Genomic DNA, 24,064 nt, shown 5'->3' with positions numbered 1-24,064 from the left:
GGTTTTATTTCTTCCAATCCGGTTGTGGCCGCATCCGTCCATTTGAAGTTGTCGGTGCGTCTAAGCAACCTGTAAAGTGGCAATGCTTTTTCCCCTAATCTGGAGATGAAGCGGCTCAAAGCCGCTACGCACCCTGCTAGTTTTTGGACCTGCTTTAAGTCTGTTGGTATAGCCAATTGCGACAAGGCTCAGATTTTAGCTGGGTTTGCCTCAATTCCTCTGTGGGAGACAATAAACCCTAGTAGCTTTCCGGCTGGGACGCCGAAGACGCATTTTTCCGAATTGAGCCATATGTCGTATGTTCAGAGGTTGTCAAACGTGAGGCGGAGATCGTCCACCAATGATTCGACGTGTTTAGTCTTGATGACCACGTCGTCTACATATGCATCGACTGTCTTGCCGATTTGTTTTTCCAAGCATGTTTGAATCATGCGTTGGTAAGTGGCACCAGCGTTTTTGAGCCCAAAGGGCATAGTGTTGAATTAGAAAGACCCATACGGGGTGATGAACACTGTTGCGGCCTAGTCGGACTCCTTCATTTTACTCTGATGGTATCCGAAGTAAGCGTCGAGAAAACACTATGAGTCATGTCATGCGGTTGCATCAATGATCTGGTCAATGCGGGGCAATGGGAAGGGGTCTTTAGGGCAAGCCTTATTGAGGTCTTTGAAATCGACACAGAGGCGCCAAGATTTATCCTTCTTCGGCACCATGACCTAGTTGGCCAGCCAATCTGGGTGTTTGATTTCTCTGATGAACCCGGCCTCGAGTAGTTTGGCTAGTTCCTCTCCCATGGCTTGTCGTTTGGATTCGGAGAATCACCGAAGCGTTTGCTTGACTGGTTTGAACCCTTTGATAATGTTGAGGCTATGTTCGGCCAGTCTGCGTGGGATCCCGGGCATGTTCGAAGGGTGCCAGGCAAAGATATCCCAATTCTCACATAGGAATGCGCATAAGGCGACGTCTGTCGTCGGATCCAGTTGTGCTCCAATGGACGATGTTTAATTGGGATCCGTCGGGTGCACTTGAAATTTAACTATTTCATCTGCTGGCTTGAAAGAGGTGGATTTAGGTCTCTTGTCGATAATCACATCATCCTTGTCCATCGTGGATCGCAGGGTGGTTAGTTCTTCGGCCGCAAGGGCTTCGGATAGTGCCTCAAGGGCCAAGGATGCGGTTTTGTTTTCGGCGCGGAGTGCTTTATCCGGATCACTTGTAACTGTGATTATTCCATTGGGCCCTGGCATTTTAAGCTTCATGTAACCGTAATGGGGTATGGCTTGTAAGCGTGAGAAAGCGTCCCGCCCTAAAAGGGCGTGATATCCGCTATTAAAGGGAGCCACATGGAAGAGCAACTCTTCGGACCTGTAATTCTCCAGCGTGCCAAATACTACGTCAAGTTTGATTTTCCCTAAACATCGTGCTTCTTGACTAGGGATGATGCCTCGAAAGGTGGTACTGCTTTGCTTGATGCGTGTTCTGTCAATATGCATTTTTGTCGAGCGTGTCCTCATAGATGAGGTTAAGCCCACTGCCGCCGTCCATGAGCACTTTGGTAAGTCGGAAGTCGTCCACAATTGGGTTTAGAACCAGGGCGACGGGTGCCCGGACTGATCGGGCCCTTGGTTCGTCGTCAGCAGTGAAGGTTATTGCCGCGTCATTCCATGGGCTCATTGTGGTTACTTGGTGAATTTCGGCGAGGTCGCGGAGCGCCCTCTTATGCCGATTATTTGAAGAGAAAACTCTTGAAGACTGTGATGACGTTGAGGTTGTCATCCTCCGAAGAATGCTTCTCTGGAGTAGCGGTGGTGAGGATGGCCTCACCACTTTTAGCCACTTGCCGGAGTACCCAACATGCCCAAAGGTTGTGAGTTGGTTCGGTGCTTGGCGTCGCATGTATCTAACAAGGTTTGTCGAGGAGTTCGTCAAGAACGGACCTGTATCCCACAAAGGGTTTGTTTTTCTTGCCGACGGGCTTATGATCGGATGCCTCGTAAGGGTGTACCCGTTTTGCCCGGGCAGTGCACTGCTTAAAGGCAGCAGGTTCCAATTGGTTTTTTTGGGCCTTCCATGTGCTTTTCATCGCGCAAGTACTTCCGTACTACGTGTGTTAGCTCTGTGAAACTCTGTATGCGACGACGGTCGAGGGCATTCCGAATTCCCTCATCGGTACAACTGTGATGAAAGACCGAGACCGCATCGTCGTCGCAACAATCTTTAATCTTGTTTTTGACAAGTAGGAACCTGGCCCAAAAGTGATGGACCGTTTCCTGAGGTTGCTGTCATACATACATCAGGTTGTATATGTCCGGAGGGCCTGAATTACTTGGAGAGTATTGGTTGTGGTGGGTGGGTGGGCTAAAACTTGAATCCCGACCCATAATTGTGTCCGGAGCTTGTAAAATCTCCGAGGTCACCGATTCGGGTCCAGGAAGTTCCAAGTGCTCCCCGGACCCTAAGTCCGACCCTGAGTTCGGGGGACGCGGAGTCTCATCCAGAGGAAGGGTTTCCAGTTCAATGGGTTCGGAGATCCGAACATAGCTGGTTTTTAATTTAGGGGAAGAAGCGTTTTCGGCTCGTTCCCTGATGATCGCCACCAGGTGAGTGATCGGCAGGAGATTAATTTCCCTCTGGTCAGGTTGAAGCCCGATCCGATCATAATCCGTTGAAAGCCCCAGGGCGGCGATGCGATCTAGCAGCTCGTTTAAGGACGAGATGTCAGCCGGATCCATCTTTTTGGAGTGTTCGAGACCGATGCAGAGGTGATGTTTGGCGATCGCGGGGGACGCCGTTGGCTTGATGGCCGTGTGGGCATCCACGGTGAAACCGCCGAGCTGGAGGACCTGTCCTGAAGTCAGGCTCCTTCCAGAAGTGATATCGTTGTTGATGACAAGGCGAGCCATGGATCGCTTTTCGTGACTGCACAGCGGAGCTCTCAATAAAAGCACCAATGTCGGTGTCAAAATCGACAGATCTCGGGTAGGGGGGCCCAAGCTGTGAGTCTAAGGACCAATGGTAACAAGGGACAATGAGGACACGATGTTTACCCAGGTTCGGGCCCTCTTAATGGAGGTAAAACCCTACGTCATGCTTGATTGTATTCGATGAGTATAGGGGTTACAAGAGTTGATCTGCCTTGAGATCGTAATGGCTAAACCCTAGTTGTCTAGCCTATGAATATTCTAATAGCCTCCACGGACTAAACCCTCCGGTTCATATATATACACCGGAGGGGCCTAGGGTTGTTCAGAGTCGGTTTACAAGGGAAGGAAATATTACATCCAGACACTCAACTTGCCGTCCACGCATACAGGAGTCCTACCCGGACACGGGGGACGGTCTTCTGCTTTATCTTCACGGCCCATCAGTCTGGCCCATACTGAATAGGCCGGACACTTGAGGACCCCCTAATCTAGGACTCCCTCAGCCCCCTCCACACGATGTCCTGAAAATTAACATTGATGGCAGCTTTGTGACTGATATGAAGAGAGGGGGTTGCTCAGGTTGAGGCTTTGTGATAAGAGACGTATAGAGAGAAGTAATGGGTTCATGAACGGGGAAGAGGACCATGTTCAAGACAGTTTGCAAGCGGAGGCAGTGGCCTGTGCCCAGGCTATGAATCAGGCCATACAATGGGGGATGACCAATGTCATGGTCGAAACAGATTCACAGCTCCTGGTCCAAGCCGTTAACAACTCAAAGAGTTTCGATCTTGCGCTCAATGGTGTCCTATTTAGGGGGATTAAAGCCTTGGCTATGCTGCGCTTTAATTCTTTTTTCGGTTGGTTATTGCCTTCGGACATGTAATAGTGTTGTTTATGCATTAGCGACGTATGATTCGAAGATGGTGTATGAGCCCCAAGCCGTTTGGCCGGGTGATGCACCCACCTTCATCCATGATTTGGTTGCCGACGATCTGGCACGGCACAGTGGCTAATGGAATGAGATGTTCCAAGTTCAAAAAAAACTTGTAAAACTGAATTAGTTCGGTCCTCAATACCGCTTCGGGTGGTTCCCAAACGATGTAGACACAATTTTTGACAAAAAAAACATGTCACCCTGGTTTGATTGCCAAATTAACTAAGCGACATGAAATCCCTCCCCGTTCTACATGTCACACAGGTATCCCTGTATACATGTTAAAAATTTAAGAATAGTGGATTACTTTGGGTCAAAAAAACTAGTGGATTACTAGATGCATACATGTCATACCTATGTTGGTCATTATTCAGGTTCCACCATTGTTTTTCGTATGGTAAAATATGCCTATGGATATGACACTGGCGGACGTGGTGTGTAGCTGGCGGCTCCTGATGCTCCTCCTTCGGCTTAGGCGTGCATGGGAGCATGGAAGTCCACGTCCATGTCTGCCCCACTAGCCCTGAGCGCCAATAGCAGGGCAAGTCACTGCGCGAGCTCAGCCCGCTCTGAGGCCTCGAGGGTCTGCTTGAGGGCCTCGTCGTACTCACCCCCTTCTCCTTCATCACATGTGGCTCGCTCACACGCACGAGCGACGAAGCACGCCCGCGACGTTAGTCTTGCTTGTCGTAGAACCACACATCCTAGTGGGGCGAGTTCTCGGCGAACACATGATCGTGGCGGCGGTGGATCTGTGAAGCCCCCGCGCAACCTGAGGCCGGAACGACCAGCACTGGAACTCTTTCCAGGTTCAAATACCAGCCGTTCAGTCGGTGCGCGTCCGGCCAAGGTACATGGATGACCTACTACCAGTACTCACGTCGCGACAAGCACATACCTGCGGGCGCGCACGAGGACGCAACCCCGTGCGGCAGGGTGCCACGTGCCGCCGCTCAGAGGAAGAGTTGACATCATGGTCGTGCTTCCGAGGCACCCCCACACGTATCATTTAAAAAGGACCATCGTGTGGTAGTTGGGTAGCTGCCGCATGGGCTCGGGACGGATACCGAGCGGACATGCGACGCGTCCGTCTGTTATCCGTGTGGACGCAAACTTGATTTAAATTTATATTCACACGAACACGAAATAAATAAAATTGTCAAATAAGTCGTGGTGTTGGGTCATGATTTCTGCCCATGCCGATCCAATCGGACTCAGCGGATGAAATGCGTAGTTGGAGTTGCCCTGACTCCTTGAGATCCGGACCAATCGAAGGTCGCATCCAACGGCAGATGACGCCCCGACAACAAAGTCGTCGCCTGGTCTCCTCCGCCGCTCCCGCCACTCTCCTGCTCCTACTCCTCGCCGGCGCCGCCGACGCCGAGCCACCGCTAGTCGGCGTTTCTCCCCAGGGTGAAGGAGCCACATGCCTGTGCGCCCTCCTCCGCATCTATTTCCTCCTCTCGTCCTGACCAAATTGTTTCTGCAGACGAGGCGTACTTCGCGCCGCAGGTGATCGCCTGCAGGGACGGCTCGGGCTCCTTCCCCAGGAGCCGGCTCAACGACGGATACTGCGATTGCACCGATGGAACCGACGAGCCAGGTTTTCCCCTATCTGCTTTGGATTTGCCCGAACTTGACTGCGAAGTCCCCAACTGAGTAGATCTGGTCGATTTTGCTGATGTGATTACGTCTGATTGGAATTTCGTGGTTAGGTACTATAATTGATTAAAGCAGTTCAGCTTTGTCTTGCGGATTTAGTTACGCCAGTTGAAACTGCAATTCACCGAACTAAGTGCAAGAGTGAAATGCTTAACTTTGACAGTACTTTACAGTTTATTTTCCGGCAGTTTAGATCAGAATGAGCTATTAGGCCAGCTATAACTACCGCAGATCTTTATGCATTACACTAGTACCACATGTCCACATTACCAAATGTGTTCTTTTTGTTGTTGTGCTAACTGCTATTGTGGCAGGCCTCGCTGTTACTTGTTCCTGTAATTCTGAATGCTCACTTTAGAAAACATTGCCACACAACAATTTTTTCTCTTCACTTGATGTTAACAGTAATGCCCAAGATATTCACTAATGTAATGTTTTCATTCACATTATTTGCGTTATACAGGCACTTCGGCTTGCCCAGAAGGCAAATTTTATTGTATAAACACTGGAGATCTTCCTCGTATCTTGTTCTCTTCGTTTGTGAATGATAACATTTGCGGTATGCTATTGATTTTGCAGACTATCAAATCCTTAAATCATGCCCTTCCTTTACTAGTTTGTACTTAGTATTTACTGGATTCTGTTTTGTTAGCAGCAGAAATTTTGATACTGTTTCTATGTTTGTAGATTGCTGTGATGGAAGTGATGAGTATGAAAGTGGCATCCATTGTCCGAACACATGTAAAAAGAGACATGATACTGCCGAGACAGACAATGGTGTTAGTGAGCTGTCAGTCGCACATTTAGGTGGAACGGACATAATTTCTAGTAAACATACACTTGACATAGAAGATCTTATCCAGAAGCTAAGAGGTACTTTCCCTTCAGAATGCTAGATGTAGCTGTTTCTGGAACAGAATATGTTTTTTATACCTGATTTGATTTCAATTGTCCTGTTTACAGGATTAAGAATGGCTGCAGTTATTGAACTGGGTGTTGTTGTATGTATTTTCGTTTTCTACTTTGCTCGACGGAGCACTCGGGCACGGAGGAGACAATATATTTTGAAACGTAAGCTTTGGCCCCTCCAATTTATAAGTGTGTTCTTTCTTTCTGTAGTACTCCCTCCGATACATATTTATTGTCATGGCTTTAGTAAAGTGTAAGCTTCTTATCTTGTTAGAACAAAATGAAGGAACATGTAGGATAAGTGGCATGTTGTATTTCTCTCTCTTGAACAGACGCGCATCAAAATGCATGTCGCTCTATATTAGAAGAAGAATGTCATGAAGGTGCAAAGCAGTTCCTACCACGCTAGTGGCATCTACCATGCGTCAACAAAAAAAACCGTATGAAGACTAACCTAAACTAAGACGAAAACAAGAGAAAAAAACTATCTATGAGGGTCTGGACCCGAGAGGTGTGATTGTATATCCACCCCCGTCCTGCCCAAGTGAGTTAGGCTGAACATGATAACATAATTGATATACTAATTGATTTGTTATTCAGCTAAGCTGGTTTATATGTCCTGGCATTTGAGTGATGCTTTATTATTAGTAACTTTGCTGTCATTCAGAACTATGGAAATGTTAAGCGTATTCAAAATGTTGCCGATTTTTCATCATTTTCCTGGATTGAGCATATGATATTCTGTTCGTTATTAGACTAAGAAGTTTATCAAGATTTAGGGGATATTTGACTGATGGGTATTGTTTTGAGGAGCTTCAGTATTTAGCTTGAATGACACCCTAAAAAGGACCCCTCATCCAAACACACTCTTATCTTATGATCTACGGAACTACTTTCTACCTTAATCCAGTTCAGCAGTAGCAAGCCTTTGTTATCCTGTTGGAAGCTGCTGCAACTTGCAAGCACAGGACAGCAATCTTATATTCAACGCATTGTGATGATATATTCTTGGTGAACTCACCAAATTAACTGTGTTATTTTCAGGTTAGAAAAGTTTTAAGCTTGTAGGGCTGATCGAGAATTGGAGATGGGAAGGTCAGGCATCCACAAGGTTTCTAAAGTAACTAGCCTACGCATCTGCTGTTAAAAAGAAACTAGGCCAGGACAGTCGTGATTTATCCATGCAATATTTTCTCTCCGGCCTTCCTGCCGGTAACGCCAGTTCAGTGCTTGTGTGTGTATTAAGTTACTATTGTGTTGGTGTGTTGTTGGCGATGGCATCCATAGGGTGGGGGTGGTGCTGTTCGCGGTAAGAGCATGGTTAACAATACAACCAACAATCAGCTATAAGGAGTTGCCATGTTATCTAAAGCCAACCTAATAGTCGGCATGTACAACAGTAAATTTTAAATGTATACTACTTTGTTAATAGTTGACCTACTTTACAACCTCACAAATTATCTTCGGGCTTGTACCGCAGCCGGCTACTAATCAACGGCTTTTTTTCTCTTTCATCTTCTCTTTACTCCAATTAAGCAAATATTTTAGTCCTTATAGCCTGCTTATGTTTATGTACTCCCTCCGTCTAGGTGTGTAAGTCATCTTACGTTGTGCATCGTGACCAAGGCGGAGAGGAAAACGAGAAAACTTAATGTCTTTTTGCTAATTAATAGCATTGCATGCAATGAACTAACCACTGCATGTCATGTTTGGTAGTCTCAAGTCATTGAAAGCATGCACGGCCCACATCTCTTATTGATTGATATGTCACAAAATAAGAAACGAAGAGGGAGTTAATATACCGTGCCTAAGTGTTTTGGGATTATTTGGTTTTCGTAAGATGACTTACACACCTAGACGGAGGGAGTACCTTATTGTAATTGCTCTAAGTTTTCAAGGTTGTATCTTTGTCTTGGTGTAGCAGTCGCAGCCGACACAAGGAGCCAGTCAGCCACAGCCAGTGGTGTTTTGGCCGGATTCGGAATTAGGGACTCATGTATCATCTGATGAATCCAATTTCTTTTACACTTCTGTATCTTACTTTATCTTGTTTTTTAGTACTCCCTCTGTAAAGAAATACTGTAAGAACGCGTTTGGTTGGAGCTCAGGTAACGTATTCACTGTTGTAATGAGAATACACTGTATTAGATTGGAGGTAAGTGATTACATGATGTGTCTGGTTCACGCAAAGGAATAGGAAGCCGTGGAGTGCCGTCGCGAGCCTTGTAGACTATGCCGGAGGACCGGAGGACGGACGACTGCTGGGGATGGCCCTTGACGGAAAATGAGATCACCAGCCGTTCAAACAACGCTGCTGCTCACGGCAGCGAAGCGACATCGGCGGCGCTGCCCACGGCGTCGGCGAAGAGAGATCGGTGGCGCTGCCCACGCCGACAGCGGCGGCGAATGGAGATCGGCGGCGCTCAGCGGCGGAGGCGACTGGAGATCGGCGGCGCTCAGCAGCGGAGGCTACTGAAGATCGGCGGCGCTCAGCGGCGATGAATTGATACGGCGATGGTACTGCAAGTCGCTGCTGCTTGGTCCTGACGCGGAAGAAAACGACGAGTGGTGTTATTCCATACCAGGCTATATCGGGTGTTTTCGAATTTGTGAAGGACGGTTTACGATTACACGGGAACTGAAACCGACGCTGCCGAAACAAACGCTGGTAACGTAATCGTGATCCACTGTATTCGGGAGACAGCGAAAATGGCACAAACCAAACCCGGCGTACATGTTGTTGGAGCCCATCATGTTACCCTGGCGGGCTGAGGGGACACCATCCACAGCTTCTTCGGGTGCAACAGCAGCAGGGGTCACGGGGGCACTCAAGATGATAGAGGGAGCGTCCCCATTGACCCCTACAGCAACCTGATCCGTCCCGTCCGCTCGGCCAGACGCGATGACCATCTCAGCATCAATGGGAGAGGGTTCCTCATCCTGGGAACCTTCAGCCCCCATTGCCTCCTCGACCGTGAGCTTCGGGACAGCCTTGGTCACCGCCTTGATCTCCTTCTCCGGCAGCTTTGACCTGCCCGCCACCTCCTCATCTCCAGGGGCCACCGACAGGCTTCCGTACTCGAGGAGCCGCCCGGTCGAAGCCCCCGAAGTGTGCAGGTTCTTCGGGTGAGCAGAAGCCTTGAGGTCGATGGAGAAGTTCTTCTCTCGAAGCTCAGTAGGGACACCACAGAACTTGGCTGTAGTGTGCCCCACGACACCACAGCACAGACAAAAATTAGGCAATTTTTCATACTTAACAGGAAAGTATATCTTGTTAGTGCCTCCAACGTCGGTTGTGTCGATGAACTTCCTCACGGGCTCGTCCACCCGATGCTCGACGCGGACGCGAATGTACTCGTCGACGATCTTCTTGTTCTTGTGTGACACCGTAATGACGATGCCGAGCTTCTCGCCAAGGGTCCATCCCATTTCCACGGTCTTGATCGGAACCGGCAACCCATGGATTTGCACTCAAATTCTGAAAGAATCAAGGGGAACATCCACAGGGTCACCGCTGCCATCAAACGCCGCGAGCAGGACTGCGTCATTCCTGTAGTGCCACGGCCCAGCTTGCAGCACATGACGCCGGTCACCTTCCTCCGAAAAGGTGACGACGAAACGCCTATCTTCACTTTTGACTCGCTGGGCCGCCGCCTCGCCGCGGAGTCTCCATGGCCCTTTCAGCTCGTTGACAACGGCCTGGGGGTCAGCCGGGTATGGCGAGAGTACCCGACCCACCACCAGCTTGTCCGCCACCGCGCGCAAGGCCGCCTCCATGTCGATGACGATCGGCTTGTCGTTGAACATTGTCGGAGAGCGCAGCTTGGTCTTGTTGTTCCTACGGAGGGTAGGGGGCGATGTAGTCGTCGCAGCGAATCCAATGGAGGCATTCGGCGAAGCCAGAAACAGGCCGGTTGGCCCCCCCACGGTGCCCTTCCCCTTTGTCAGCAGAGACGAGTCAGTGGCAGCCATCGGGACGTTGCTCACCATGCCCTGTGAGGGAGATGCCACCATCCGCAGTCCGTCCAGACCGCTGCTGTCCTCGGACGCAGCAGCCTTCTCCTTTTGATTCTTGCCAGCCTGAGCCGCAGGGTAGTCCTGGCTTGACATGCTTCCCTGAAAAGAACGAACAGCAGAGCAACTGGAAGCAGTGGCTAAAGTTTGAGGACCAAAATCATGCTCTGTACCCTTGAAATAGTCATCCCCCTCCTCAAATTTCGTCACAACATCAAACCTGATAACTCTTGGCTTTAATTTCGCACAAGAAACGGAACTATCACCAAATTCCCCATTCACCAGGAGGTTGAACGCACTAGAAACTGCCTCCTTCTCTCCCCAATTACTCACCAGATCAGCCACGGGCGTATATTCCGGCACCATCAAATCCTCAACGACCATCGCAATCGTCGCTGTAGCTTTCCCTTCCTTCAATTGAGTATCCCCAAGATCTGAATTGAAGAAGCCTTGCATCCTCTCCCGAAGGCGCCGAACGCAGCCTTCTGGATCTCGCGCTCTCTGAAGGATCTCCCTTCCCCGCCTCTTGAAGATGCTCCACTCGTCGCCGAAGTGGCCATCCAGCCTCCCGGGCCGGCGCCGCCGACATATCCGTCACGGGCGAGTCGCCCTGGGCGTCGCCAGAGCCGCTCTCCCGAAACGCAATATTATCTTTTTATCTGAAACATGAAAGAATAAAGAGTATGTTGAGAGCTTGCCCTATAGGTTGGGTATGAATAATGTTTTTACTGTTTCTGGCCATGGTAAAGGTGGTGGACTAGCTGTGTTTTGAGATGAGGCCTACTCTTGTGAGGTGAACAAATATGGTGACCACTTTATTGATTTGTACGTTGAAAGGAACAAAGTGGAGGTGCACCTTCATTTACGGTAAGCCTAAGGCGAGTCAAAGGTATGTTACGTGGGATCTCTTGAGACGGATTAAACCTCTTGGTGTTGGAGCTTGGTTTATGATGGGGGATTTTAACGAAGCTATGTGGCAAGAAGAGCACTCTCTTGTCATAAGAGGTCTACTAGACTAATGGCTAATTTTCGTGAAGCTTTGTCTGATTGCAATTTATATGACTTGGGTTACCATGGCGTGCCTTGGACGTATAATAACAAACAAGATGGAAACAAGAATGTTAAGGTGCGTCATGATCGTGCGGTGGCGTGCCCGCTTTGGTCTTCAATGTTCCCTCGATGTAAGGTATCCCATATAATAAGCTCCAGGTCTGATCATTGTCCCATTTTTGTTGAGGTTTTGGGTACTCACCGGGTGGGTAGATTTGTTAATCAGTTGAAATATGAATCTTATTGGGAGAGGGAAGGTGAAGCTTTGGATGACCTGATTAGTGCTTGCTGGAATAGAGAGTCTAATATTAATGATCTTGAAGATATTGCTAATAAGTTAGACAAATTAATGAAATCTCTTCATGGGTGGAGTCGGGTCCATACTGGTTATTTACCAAAGAAGCTGGAGTGGCCTCGTAAAAGACTAAATGTGTTGTTTAGTAGGAATGATCATTCTGCAGTGATGGAAAGGAAGAAAATTCTTCAAGAGATGGATGAGCTTCTTATAAAGGAAGAGATGCTATGGAAGCAAAGATCTCGTTTGGATAAAATAAGAGGAGGAGATCGTAATACTAATTATTTTTAGAGAAAGGCTTCATGGAGAGCAAAGAAAAATTATATTGCGGCACTAAGGAAGGATGATGGGGGTCTCACGAAAAATCTGGAGGAAATGAAAGGTATAACAAACTCGTTCTTTAAAAATCTTTATTCTGTTGATGACTCCGTTGACCCGTCACATATTATTCCGTTGGTTATACCCCTTGTATCTGATGATATGAATGATGAGCTTTACAAACCGTTTTCTGAACAAGAGATTAGTGATGCGCTTTTTCAAATGGGACCGTTAAAAGCTCTGGGTCCGGATGGTTTTCCTGCAAGGTTTTTCCAACGAAATTGGGGTTTGATCAAAGTGGATATTGTTAAGGCTGTCCAACAGTTTTTTAATTCTGGAATTATGCCAAGGGGATAAATAACACAACTATTGTTCTCATCCCAAAAGTTAAGAATCCTCAATCTATTAAAGAGTTCAGGCCGATCAGTTTGTGCAATGTTATCTATAAGATTATTTCCAAATGCCTTGTTAACAGACTGCGACCGCTCCTTAATGGTATGATTTCGCCTACTCAAAGTGCATTTATTCCGGGAAGGTTAATTTCTGACAATGCTCTCATAGCTTTTGAATGTATGCATTCGTTAAGTACGCTGAAAGATTTCAGAGGGGAATTTTGCGCATATAAGTTGGACTTGGCGAAAGCCTTTGATCGGGTGGACTGGTGTTTCTTACAATGTATGATGGGGGCTTTGGGTTTTGCACCGACGTGGATAAATTGGATTATGGCATGTGTTACATCAGTGAAATTTGCAGTGCGCTTCAACGGACAATTGTTGGAGATGTTTTCACCTACTCGGGGGCTCAGGCACGGAGATCCTTTATCCGCGTATTTGTTCCTATTTGTTGCCGAGGCACTTTCTTTACTGCTTAAAGATGCTTCTACCAGGGGAGCTCCTCGGGAGTTCCATTTGAATAGACAAGCCCCAAGTATTTCTCACTTGCTGTTTGCGGGCGACAGTATGTTATTTTTCAAAGGCTCCATTGATCAAGCAGTCGCCATTAAAAATATTTTGATGGAGTACGAGAAAGGGACTGGGCAGTTATTAAGTCCTGATAAGTGTTCCATGATGTTTGGGAAAAAGTGTAGTTTGGAGAACCAAGTGGCTATAATGGTAATCTTAAAAATTACGGTCGATGGTTTCGAAGATAAATATCTTGGACTTCCGGTTCCTGAGGGAAGAATGAAAGCTGGTAAGTTTCAATCTACTAAAGAAAAGGTTTCGAAAAGGCTCTCTGACTGGATAGAGAAATATGCTTCTTCTAGGGTGAAAGAGGACTTAATAAAATCAGTTATTCAAGCTCTACATGTGTATGCTATGGGTATTTTTAAGTTCCCGGCTTCCCTTTGTGAGGAGTTAACCCAGATTATCAGGATTTTTTGGTGGGGAGATGAGGAAGATCGAAGAAAAACACATTGGTTTGCATGGGACAAATTAACAAGGTCTAAAGGTGTGACACCCTCGATTCAATCGTACACTAATCATACACGCAAATGTGTACGATCAAGATCAAGGACTCACGGGAAGATATCACAACACAACTCTAGACACAAATTAAAATAATACAAGCTTTATATTAGAAGCCAGGGGCCTCGAGGGCTCGAATACATAAACTCAAAAACACAAGAGTCAGCGGAAGCAACAATATCTGAGTACAGACATAAGTTAGACAAGTTTGCCTTAAGAAGGCTAGCACAAAGGCATCTACGATCGAAAAGGCAAGGCCTCCTGCCTGGGAGCCTCCTAACTACTCCTGATCGTCGGCAGTCTCCACGTAGTAGTAGGCATCTACGGTGGCATCTGGCTCCTGGGCTCTGACATCTGGTTGCATCAACCGGAAAGAAGAAGAAAGAGGGAAAAGGGGGAGCAAAGCAGCCGTAAGTACTCATCCAAAGTACTCGCAAGTAAGGATCTACACTACATATGCAACATTATCAAAGGAAGGCTGTATATGTGGACTGGGCTGCAGAAATGCCAGAATAGAGGGGAGAACCTAGTCCTATCGAAGATTAGCATCTTCTGGAAACCACCATCTTGCAGCAACAGGAGGGAGTAGAGTAGCATAAAGCAAAGTAGTAGTAGTGTTATCAACCTCGGCTAGAGATCCTTTCTCGACTCCTTGCGAGAAAGCAATCCGAGAGCCATACTATCCATTTCTCATATCAATGTCTCATCTCAAGTATCCAGTTCTAGTTGTATCGATCGGGATAAAACTCCAAGTGTCCGTTGACGGCGGCGCGGGGCATCAACGGGGCGCGCGCTGCAGCGCGTGCGGGGCCGCGGCGGTCAGGGGCTGCGGTCGCGGTCGGGGACGAGCGGGACGACGGGGACGACTTGGGATGGCGGCCTACGGCGAAGAAAACAGAGGGGGGCAGTGGTAGCTGCGAAGGGGCTCACAGTGGAGCACGACGACGAGGTCGGGGAGGCGCCGGAGTAGCAGGACGACGGCGAGGTAGTGGCGGAGCCGGCGGGAAGAAGACGACGCGGTGGCGTCGATGCAGGCGCGATCCGGGCCGATCCGGCCTCATAGACGACGTAGTGAGGAGCTCCTAGACTCGACGGCGGGGCACGGGGCGGTCGATGGCCGCGGCTTCAGTGGGGGACGGCCATGGTCATGCGGCTCCGCGCGCGGGCAGCGAAGGGAGAGGGAGCGAGAGGAGAGTGGATCTAGGCGAGGTGGAGGGGAGGAGCCCGAGGGGTCGAGATGGGGGCATCCTTATCCCTGCAGCGACGGGGTTGGCGAGGTGGTCGGGCGGCGACCGCGCCCTGTAGCGACGCGGGACGGAGGAGCAGTGCACGGGTGGGGGAGAAGGAGAATGTGGGCTGGGCCGGTTCGGTGAGATGGGCCGAGGCCCGGGGGGTCAGGGGAGGCCTTTTCATTTTATTTTCATCTTGCCTTTTCTGTTTTCTAATTAGTTTCCTTTTATTTTTTATTTTATAAAATACAACACTAGTAACTTATGCCACTGCCACAAATAGTTTTAGGTTAAAATAAAATAGTTTAGTATTTTTACAATTTAAAAAGCAATTAAATTATTATCTAGGCCACTGTGTTGACTAGTTTAAGGCATTTAAACACTTTGCAAAAATGTTGGTTCACCACCATAATTAGTTGTGGAATATTTGCCACACTTTGAACATTGTATTTTGCATGTTTGACAAAGTTGAATTTTAGGACCTTAATTTGAATTGAATTTGAATTATGCTTCGGATCAAATGAGGATTAGCAACAGTAAGAATGATGACGTGGCATCATTAGCAGGAGATTATTGTTGCTTAATTATCCGAGCGTCACAATTCTCCTCCACTACAAGAAATCTCGTCCCGAGATTTAAGAGGTGGAGTAAGGGGAAAGACTCGGGAAGGACGGAGCTCAACACAAGATAGGTACGTGGGGACTATGTCAGTGAACATGACACAGAAGCATCTCTCAAGTTGATTCAAGAAAGTCATCGAGAGGAAGGTGAGGAGGAGCAAAAAGAAGCTTCAACCGGGTAGGCAATCGTTCATTGCCTGAAACAGAGGGTGAAAGGGGCTCAGAGCAATGGGAATAAGTATTGCGTCTGATACCGGAATATATCGCTAGGAAGGTGGCTCATGATTTACATACGAAGCCAAGTGCGAGGAACAATTCTGGAAAACAGGGGTGTACAGGAGAGTCAGGTTTCGATCCTGTAGAACTGTGGGTTATGGGCCCACCATGTGGGTTAAAAGTAGAAGGAGCGGTGACATCTTGCAAGGTCTTGATAGCAAGGCATGTCAGAGGGTGGCCTGCCAGTTATGCCGGCAACAAGGTCGGTACCAAGGGCGAGGGACGAAGAGAACCATTTTCCTGCTCGTTAAACGAGGCGGACCAATAGGCAAGGTTCTCGTCCATCAGTGGTTACCGGAATGTCATCAACAATAGTAACAGGGTCTTACCGATAGAGTTGTACACCGTGGTGTTTACATAAGCAGTGAATTATTACTTCTTATATCATACAGATCACAAGAATGGTTAAACAAACCAATGGGAAGGAAAAATATGACTATCAAATCAAACAACCCAACGGAAAGGAAGATGTGTGTACACATAAGAGTTGGGAGTATATCCTTCCCAAGGAAAAGCAGAGCAGGATATACATGATAGGACAGCAAGTTCAAAAGCATTTAGATAATGGGGAGAGGGAAGAATCATGATATTACCCATACAATGGTGTGAGGGTAATTGAACGAGAAACATTTTGCATTATGCTTTCGATGTTCTTGTAGATATTCAGAATACCACAGTCATGCTTCGATGCGGCAATTATATGGTGTCAAGTAAAGATTGGGTTCGAAGATCACAAGAGATACCGAGAAACAATTCCAAGATATCTCAGAACGTAAGGAATAACCAAGCACAACCAGGTCTGTGTTGTTAGGAAGTCAAGATGTCATCGATGATATCACAAATCATCGAGGGGCAGGGATGGTATTTCTAGCCATGAATTCAATTGACATCTCTGAAGAAGCCAAAGTGTAGACGGCGATCACGACAGATTTTGTCGAGAGACTCTATGAAGATGCCATTGAGCAGAAAAGGAAGGATGAAGTGAAAGGTTATGAGAACCACAGATTCGACACAAGCTCGAAGTCAAGCTTGTTGTTCGAGGTGAAATGATAAGATGAGGAAGGTCGACGTAATCTTAGCTCATCATCTAAAGTTGCTCCGGGCATAAGGACCAGGTAGCACAGTTAAAAGTTGACACGATAAAAATATAGCCGATTAGGCTAGGAATGATGTGATGGGGTATAAAACTTCCCAATATCATATACTAGGTGTAATGCCAGAAGGTAAATCAGAGTAGAGGTTGGACGGGGGAATGATTTGCAGAGGATAAGTATTTTAACTTATCCGGTAAATGAAATCAAGGAGGAAATATGGTCGGAACCACAATTGCAAAGGATCAATTCATAGGTACAATATGAGCTTGTACCAAAGAAATAATTATTATTTTATGAGCAGCTTCCATGATAAGTTCTACATCGGGTCCATGGGCATGAACTCAAAGGTTCAAGGTCGACTCCCACTGCTTCAATGCATAACCTTTCATTCACTCCTCGTTTTCGAAGAAATTGTAGTGCAGAAGATTTATCTGGCGAAGTACCAGAAGAGTAAGACTCGTGAGAACTCTCGGGTTCAGACGGATTATGGAAGGCATAAGTTCAACCCATCGGGGCATTTTTACGAATCTACAGAACCATCAACCAAGCAAAAGATACGAGTTCGAAAGCAGAGTATTGAAGTCAAAGCAAATGATACAATTTACCGAAGGTATTATGTATCAGGGAAAAACTCACAAGATTTTGGATGTGAAGGACACTGTCGGATAACAACCCAGTAATGGATCTGGCGATTCACGACGGAGTTGATGTGAGTATCAGTATTCAACCAGAAGAAGAAGAAATGCAAAGGCATCGGCTTATAGAAACGTCTGAATGATTCGATGCTTGGGTACAAAGGAATTATGATTTCAAGACGAAGGATCAGAAGCAGAGGCTCTGATCAAAAGATGAGTAAGTTGAATAGACTTAGAGGTGTACCCGATCAATTCTGGATTGGGCAAGAACCAACTCATATCTGGAAGGATGTCTGAGCCAGAAAGAAAATTTCCAAGGATTAATTGATGATTGCGAGTATTCGCTCACACGTTGAATCCATAGTAACAGAATGACAATCACAAAGAATTTTAAAGAATATTGCTGGACATATGGAATTAATCCTACTGCAAGCAGGCAAGGAGAATCAAGAGCAATAGGCTGCAGAGGATTTTCGGAAGATCAGATAGTATTTCCAAGTATTTTGGAAAGCATATGAACAACTGGGGATGAACAGACCACGGTTAAGTGAATTATCCGCAGTGCAAAAAGAAGCCGCAAAGCAGAAGGCACAAAGGATTCTCGAAGGAACGGAGAGTACATCCTGTAATAACAGGAGCAACTTGGTATGAAGGTACAAGCGGCGAGGGTTTTATTCACGGGGATTATCGGTGGTCAGGAACTGCAAGACAGTGGACACAGGGTCTTGAGAAACATCGAGGAGTATCTGCAGAATCTTCTGGCCAAGCAGGCGATCATCGGAAATGTCGGGGCTCTCCGAGAGGAAGTCGGTACGAGAACCTAATGTCAAAGTTAGTAAAATGTTTAACCCGAATGGACGAGAGATCAGAGTCCCAGAGTATAGACGAGCAATAAAAGATCCTAATACCATCCAATTGGCGATTCGGGCCCGTAAGCCACACAGCCAAGTTAGTAAAAGTTTTTCATTGACTAGACTCAACTTCGGCCAAGGAGTTGGAAAGGGGGCTACCTACAGTCAGTCGGCTCTGATACCAACTTGTGACGCCCTCGATTCAATCGTACACTAATCATACACGCAAATGTGTATGATCAAGAGCAAGGACTCACGGGAAGATATCACAACACAACTCTAGACACAAATTAAAATAATACAAGCTTTATATTACAAGCCAGGGGCCTCGAGGGCTCAAATACATAAGCTCGAAAACACAAGAGTCAGCGGAAGCAACAATATCTGAGTACAGACATAAGTTAGATAAGTTTGCCTTAAGAAGACTAGCACAAAGGCATCTACGATCGAAAAGGCAAGGCCTCCTGCCTGGGAGCCTCCTAACTACTCTTGGTCATCGGCGGTCTCCACGTAGTAGTAGGCATCGATGGTGGCATCTGGCTCCTGGGCTCCGACATCTGGTTGCATAACCGGAAAGAAGAAGAAAGGGGGAAAAGGGGGAGCAAAGCAACCGTGAGTACTCATCCAAAGTACTCGCAAGCAAGGATCTACACTACATATGCAACATTATCAAAGGAAGGCTGTATATGTGGACTGGGCTGCAGAAATGCCAGAATAGAGGGGAGAACCTAGTCCTATCGAAGACTAGCATCTTCTGGAAACCACCATCTTGCAGCAACAGGAGGGAGTAGAGTAGCATAAAGCAAAGTAGTAGTAGTGTTATCAACCTCGGCCAGAGATCCTTTCTCGACTCCCTGCGAGAAAGCAATCCCAGAGCCATACTATCCATTTCTCATATCCATGTCTCATCTCAAGTATCCAGTTATAGTTGTATCGATCGAGATACAACTCCAAGTGTCCGTTACCGTAGGACATGCTATCGACATATGTTTTCTTCCCTGCAGGGGTGCACCAACTTACCCACCACGCTCGATTAACTCCGACCGGACACACTTTCCTGGGTCATGCCCGGCATCGGCCAAACAATACGCCGCAACCCGACCTAGGCTTAATAGAGAGGTCAGCATGCCTGACTAAACCTATGCCCCCAGGGGTCATGGGCCATCTCCCCGGGAACTCCTGCACGTTGCGTGGGCAGCCGGTGAGCAGACCTAGCTACCTCCTTCAACAAGGCAGGTGCTTACGCAGTCCAACCTGGCGCGCGGTGCTCAGTCGCTGACGTCTATTAAGCTTTGGCTGATGCATACGACGCAGAACGCCCATACTATGCCCACGTGATGGTTAGTGCTATCAGGCCAGAGGCCCCTCGGATCAAATATCCAAATCGTAGTGGATTAGGAGCACGCGGTAACAAGCAGAGACTCACGAAAGATGTGACCCCGTTGCCCCGTATCGAGGACTTGTGGCAAGCGCTAGGAATGCCCGGCCACACCTCGTAATTATCTCGCGGGCACCCTCCAGGTCGACCCGACTCCACATCACTCGCAATTAAGCTCACGCGGGTACCCCTCAGAGCCGACCCGTCTTTAGTAACATGGTTCAGTGTAAAGTCATAGTAACCATAGTAACTGTGTGTCCAAACATCAAGGGGAAAACCCGAGGAATCACCCCGGTGGATTCCACTCGATGTAGTCATCAAGGTGAACGTAAGAGGAACCACCCCCGAGGTTCACACTTGAGGGGTTGCACGACAGAGTCGTATCGGAAGTGGTTAAGGCGGAATCACCCTCGATGACCACGACCGAATAGCTACACTACAGGTTAACATCAGAAGTGCTGAAGAGGTCTCACCCTCGGCACTCGATAGTAACCCAGTAGTGTCGAGCAACTAAGGGGAAAGTGATGTGCGGTGCCGGGGCCTGGTCTTCGATCCCATTGATCGGGTCTTCGATCCCGTTGATCGGGTCTTCGATGATGAAGCAGGGGCAACAAGGACAAGGTGGGGTCACTGATGGATCACTAACCAACCTATACTAAGCAGTTTAGGATAAGCAGGCAAGGTACAATGAGCAGGTTACAAAAGCAGGCTATGCATCAGAATAGGAGCAAACAATAATAGTAGAAAAATCTAATGCAAGCATGAGAGAATGGAATGGGCGATATCGGGATGATCAAAGGGGGGCTTGCCTGGTTGCTCAGACAAGGAGGGGTCGTCGGTGACGTAGTCGATCACAGCGGCATCGGCAGCCGCCACAGGGTCTACCGAAGAGAAGAGGGGGGAGAAACAGTAAATACATAGCAAGCAAGTGCATAACAGGACAACAGGCATAGCTAGACGTGTTCTAACGCGGTCCTAGACGTTATAGGTGAAGGGGGAATTCAACTGGGAAGGTGTTCCCGGTTCCGGACCTGTGTCAGACAGATGACCGGAGGGGGAAAGTTCCATGTTCAGCATGCTAGGGGCATGTGACAGATGAACGGACCACGTATCCGGATTTGTTGGATTTTTCTGAGCAACTTTCATGTAAAAAACATTTTCATCCGAGCTACGGATTATTTTATATTAATTTCCAAAGTTTTAACTCATTTTCAGCAATTAACAGATTAATTAAATCAAAAAGCATTTATGACATCATCATGATGACGTCGGCGGTTAAAGTTGACCGTTGACTAGTCAACTGACTGATGGGTCCCATTTGTCATAAACCTAGATTAATTAATCATGGTTAATTAGTTTAATTACTCGATTAGATTAACTAAACAGAGTTAATTAACTAATTAATTAATAATTACAATCTTTATTAATTTCTTTTTTTATAACTTTCAGGGGAGTGGGCCCCGGCTGTCATTGGCCCATAGGGCCTTTGCGGGCGCTGGCACACGCGGGTTACGGGCGCTCGGGCATCGGGCGCTAGTGCCCAACCCGTTTGCGAGCAGAGGCGCGCGCCGGCGCGAGCGCCAGCGAGAAGGGGCCGCGGGCGGGGCCGACGAGGACGGCGGAGCGCGGCGAGTGAAGAGGCCGGTGGCCAGGGCGGGTTGTGGCGACGGAGCGAAGGAGCGGCGGCGAGGCAACTGCAGCAGGGGAGGCGAGCAGCGCGGGCAGCAGGGCGCAGGGGCCAGGGCGGCGCGTCGGGGCCGGTCATGGCGCGGCCAGCAGGGGGTGCGGGAGGTGCGGCAGCGGCGGCCAGGGGCGAAGCAGGGGGCGGGCGTAGGTGAGCGGCGGAGGAAGGCAGCAGGCGGGCGGCAGCGGAGCAAAAGCAGCAGCAGCACAGGGTGGACGCGGTCAGGGGCGGCGGTGCGCGCCGCGGGCGGACGTGGAGGCCAGGGAGCGCCTGGCGGGGCGCCCGTGGGGGGCGCCGGGCGCGAGCGGGGGGGTGGTGGGCGCGGCCGCGCGTGGGCGCAGGGGGGCTGCCGGCGTTTGTGCAGCACGCGGCAGCAGAGGCGGGGCGCTAGGCGAGGCCAAGCGGGCGACGGCGGGAGCGGGGCCAGGCGGTTGACGGCAGCGCGGGGCATCAACGGGGGGCGCGCGCGGGGCCGCGGCGGTCGGGGGCTGCGGTCGCGGTCGGGGACGAGCGGGACGACGGGGACGGCTTGGGACGGTGGCCTACGGCGAAGAAAACGGAGGGGAGGCAGGGGGTAGCGGCGAAGGGGCTCACAGTGGAGCACGACGACGAGGTCGGGGAGGCGCCGGAGTAGCAGGACGACGGCGAGGTAGTGGCGGGGCCGACGGGAAGAAGACGACGCGGTGGCGTCGATGCAGGCGCGATCCGGCCTCGTAGACGACGTAGGCGACGTAGTGGGACGCGGAGGAGCTCCTGGACTCGACGGCGGGGCACGGGCGGTCGATGGCCGCGCCTTCAGTGGGGGACGGCCATGGTCATGCGGCTCCGGGCACGGGCAGCGAAGGGAGAGGGAGCGAGAGGAGAGTGGATCTGGGCGAGGTGGAGGGGAGGAGCCCGAGGGGTCGAGATGGGGGCATCCTTATCCTGCAGCGACGGGGTTGGCGAGGTGGTCGGGCGGCGACCACGCCCTGTAGCGACGCGGGATGGAGGAGCAGTGCACGGGTGGGGGGAGAAGGAGAATGTGGGCTGGGCCGGTTCGGTGAGATGGACCGAGGCCCGGGAGGGTCAGCGGAGGCCTTTTCATTTTATTTTCATTTTGCCTTTTCTGTTTTCTAATTAGTTTCCTTTTATTTTTAGTTTTATAAAATACAACACTAGTCTCTAAATTAACACTAGTAACTTATGCCACTGCCACAAATAGTTTGAGGTTAAAATAAAATAGTTTAGTATTTTTACAATTTAAAAAGCAATTAAATTGTTATCTAGGCCACTGTGTTGACTAGTTTAAGGCATTTAAACACTTTGCAAAAATGTTGGTTTACAACCATAATTAGTTGTGGAATATTTGCCACACTTTGAACATTGTATTTTGCATGTTTGACAAAGTTGAATTTTAGGACCTTAATTTGAATTGAATTTGAATTATGCTTGGATCAAATGAGGATTAGCAACAGTAAGAATGATGACGTGGCATCATTAGCAGGAGATTATTGTAGCTTAATTATCCGAGCGTCACAAAAGGTAAGGGTGGTATGGGATTCCGGGATCTCAGATTATTTAACCTAGCCCTCTTAGCCAAACAAGCGTGGAGGTTATTGGTTTATCCAGATTCGTTGTGTGCTAAGCTGATGAAGGCAAAGTATTATCCTCGGGGACATATTCTTCATACAGTGTTTTCTCAGTCTGCATCACTCACTTGGCAAGGTATTATGCATGGTCTGGAATTACTTAAAAATGGCGTCATTTGGCAGGTGGGTGATGGATCTAGTATTAATATTTGAAGGGATAATTGGTTATCGAGGAGCACTGGACTTAAAATCTCAGCTAAAAGGCATAATACTATATTGAGATGGGTCTCTGATTTGTTCTTGAGCGGGAGAAAGGTATGGGATGAAAATTTGATTAAGTACCTTTTCTATCCCCATGACGCAGAGGAGATTCTTAAGATTCATATTCATGCTTATGGGGATGGGGATTTTATTGCGTGGCACTATGAGAAGAACGGTATATTTTCTGTTAAAAATGCGTACAATTTAGCGATTGAGTTGAAGGATAGTCAAGATAAATTGGGTCAATCTAGTGGAGATCCATGTGGAGAAAGAAAGCTCTGGGATTTAATTTGGAAGGCTAATATCCCTCAGAAGATAAGGATTTTTGCCTGGAGAGCAGCAACCAATAGCTTGGCAGTCCAGACCAAGAGAGTTAAGCACCATCAGATTACTTCAGGTATGTGCTCTATTTGTGGAGTAGAAGATGAAAGCCCTTTTCATGCCCTCATTACTTGTTCCAAGGCTCGTGCTCTGCGACTCGCCTTGAGAGAATCATGAAATATTCCTGATGAAGAGTGGTTCAAATTCTCGGGGCCAGATTGGCTATTGATTTTGTTGGATCATTTGAGCCTGCAACAGCGAGAGCAAGTTTTGTTTCTTTTCTGGCGAGCATGGCATCTGAGAAATGATTTAATTTTTGGAAAAGGGCAGGAATCCATTGCTGCTTCTGCAATTTTTGTGGTAAACTATGGGTCTTCTTTTACGTCCTGTCATGACACTGTCGAGGTTGTTCCTAGTAACAAAGGTAAAGAAAAAATGGGAGGTGCTACACCAATTTTCGCAACATCACAACAAAAGGTGGGATGGAAACCTCCACCAAAAGATTATATCAAGATCAATGTCGATGCCAGATATGTGGAGAGTATTAATGCGGCCAGTGTGGGGTGGTTGTGAGG

The 24,064-nt window shown here is 48.2% G+C and overlaps 1 protein-coding gene across 3 annotated transcripts; it reads left to right on the top strand.

The window, feature by feature from the left end:
* Window positions 1-5,036: 5,036 nt before the first annotated feature.
* LOC123079188 (SCO-spondin) lies at window positions 5,037-8,827 on the top strand. Of its 3 annotated transcripts, none has more exons than XR_006437887.1 (7): window positions 5,037-5,271; window positions 5,348-5,461; window positions 5,984-6,079; window positions 6,208-6,393; window positions 6,484-6,591; window positions 7,474-7,540; window positions 8,354-8,827. XR_006437887.1 is itself a non-coding variant. In XM_044501893.1 (6 exons), exons 1-6 carry the CDS (start codon window positions 5,055-5,057, stop codon window positions 7,476-7,478), a joined length of 726 nt encoding a protein of 241 aa, XP_044357828.1. In that variant the 5' UTR covers window positions 5,037-5,054; the 3' UTR covers window positions 7,479-7,858. The 3 variants fall into 3 exon arrangements, 1 of the variants encoding a protein (XP_044357828.1); XR_006437886.1 differs by having other exon boundaries at window positions 8,351-8,827; XM_044501893.1 differs by lacking the exon at window positions 8,354-8,827 and having other exon boundaries at window positions 7,474-7,858.
* Window positions 8,828-24,064: the final 15,237 nt, after the last annotated feature.

Source organism: Triticum aestivum, chromosome 3D, assembly GCF_018294505.1.
Source record: "Triticum aestivum cultivar Chinese Spring chromosome 3D, IWGSC CS RefSeq v2.1, whole genome shotgun sequence".
NCBI classification, from domain to species: domain Eukaryota; kingdom Viridiplantae; phylum Streptophyta; class Magnoliopsida; order Poales; family Poaceae; genus Triticum; species Triticum aestivum.
Note: the sequence above shows the minus strand (reverse complement) of the source record. Positions and strands in the feature narration are given on the sequence as shown.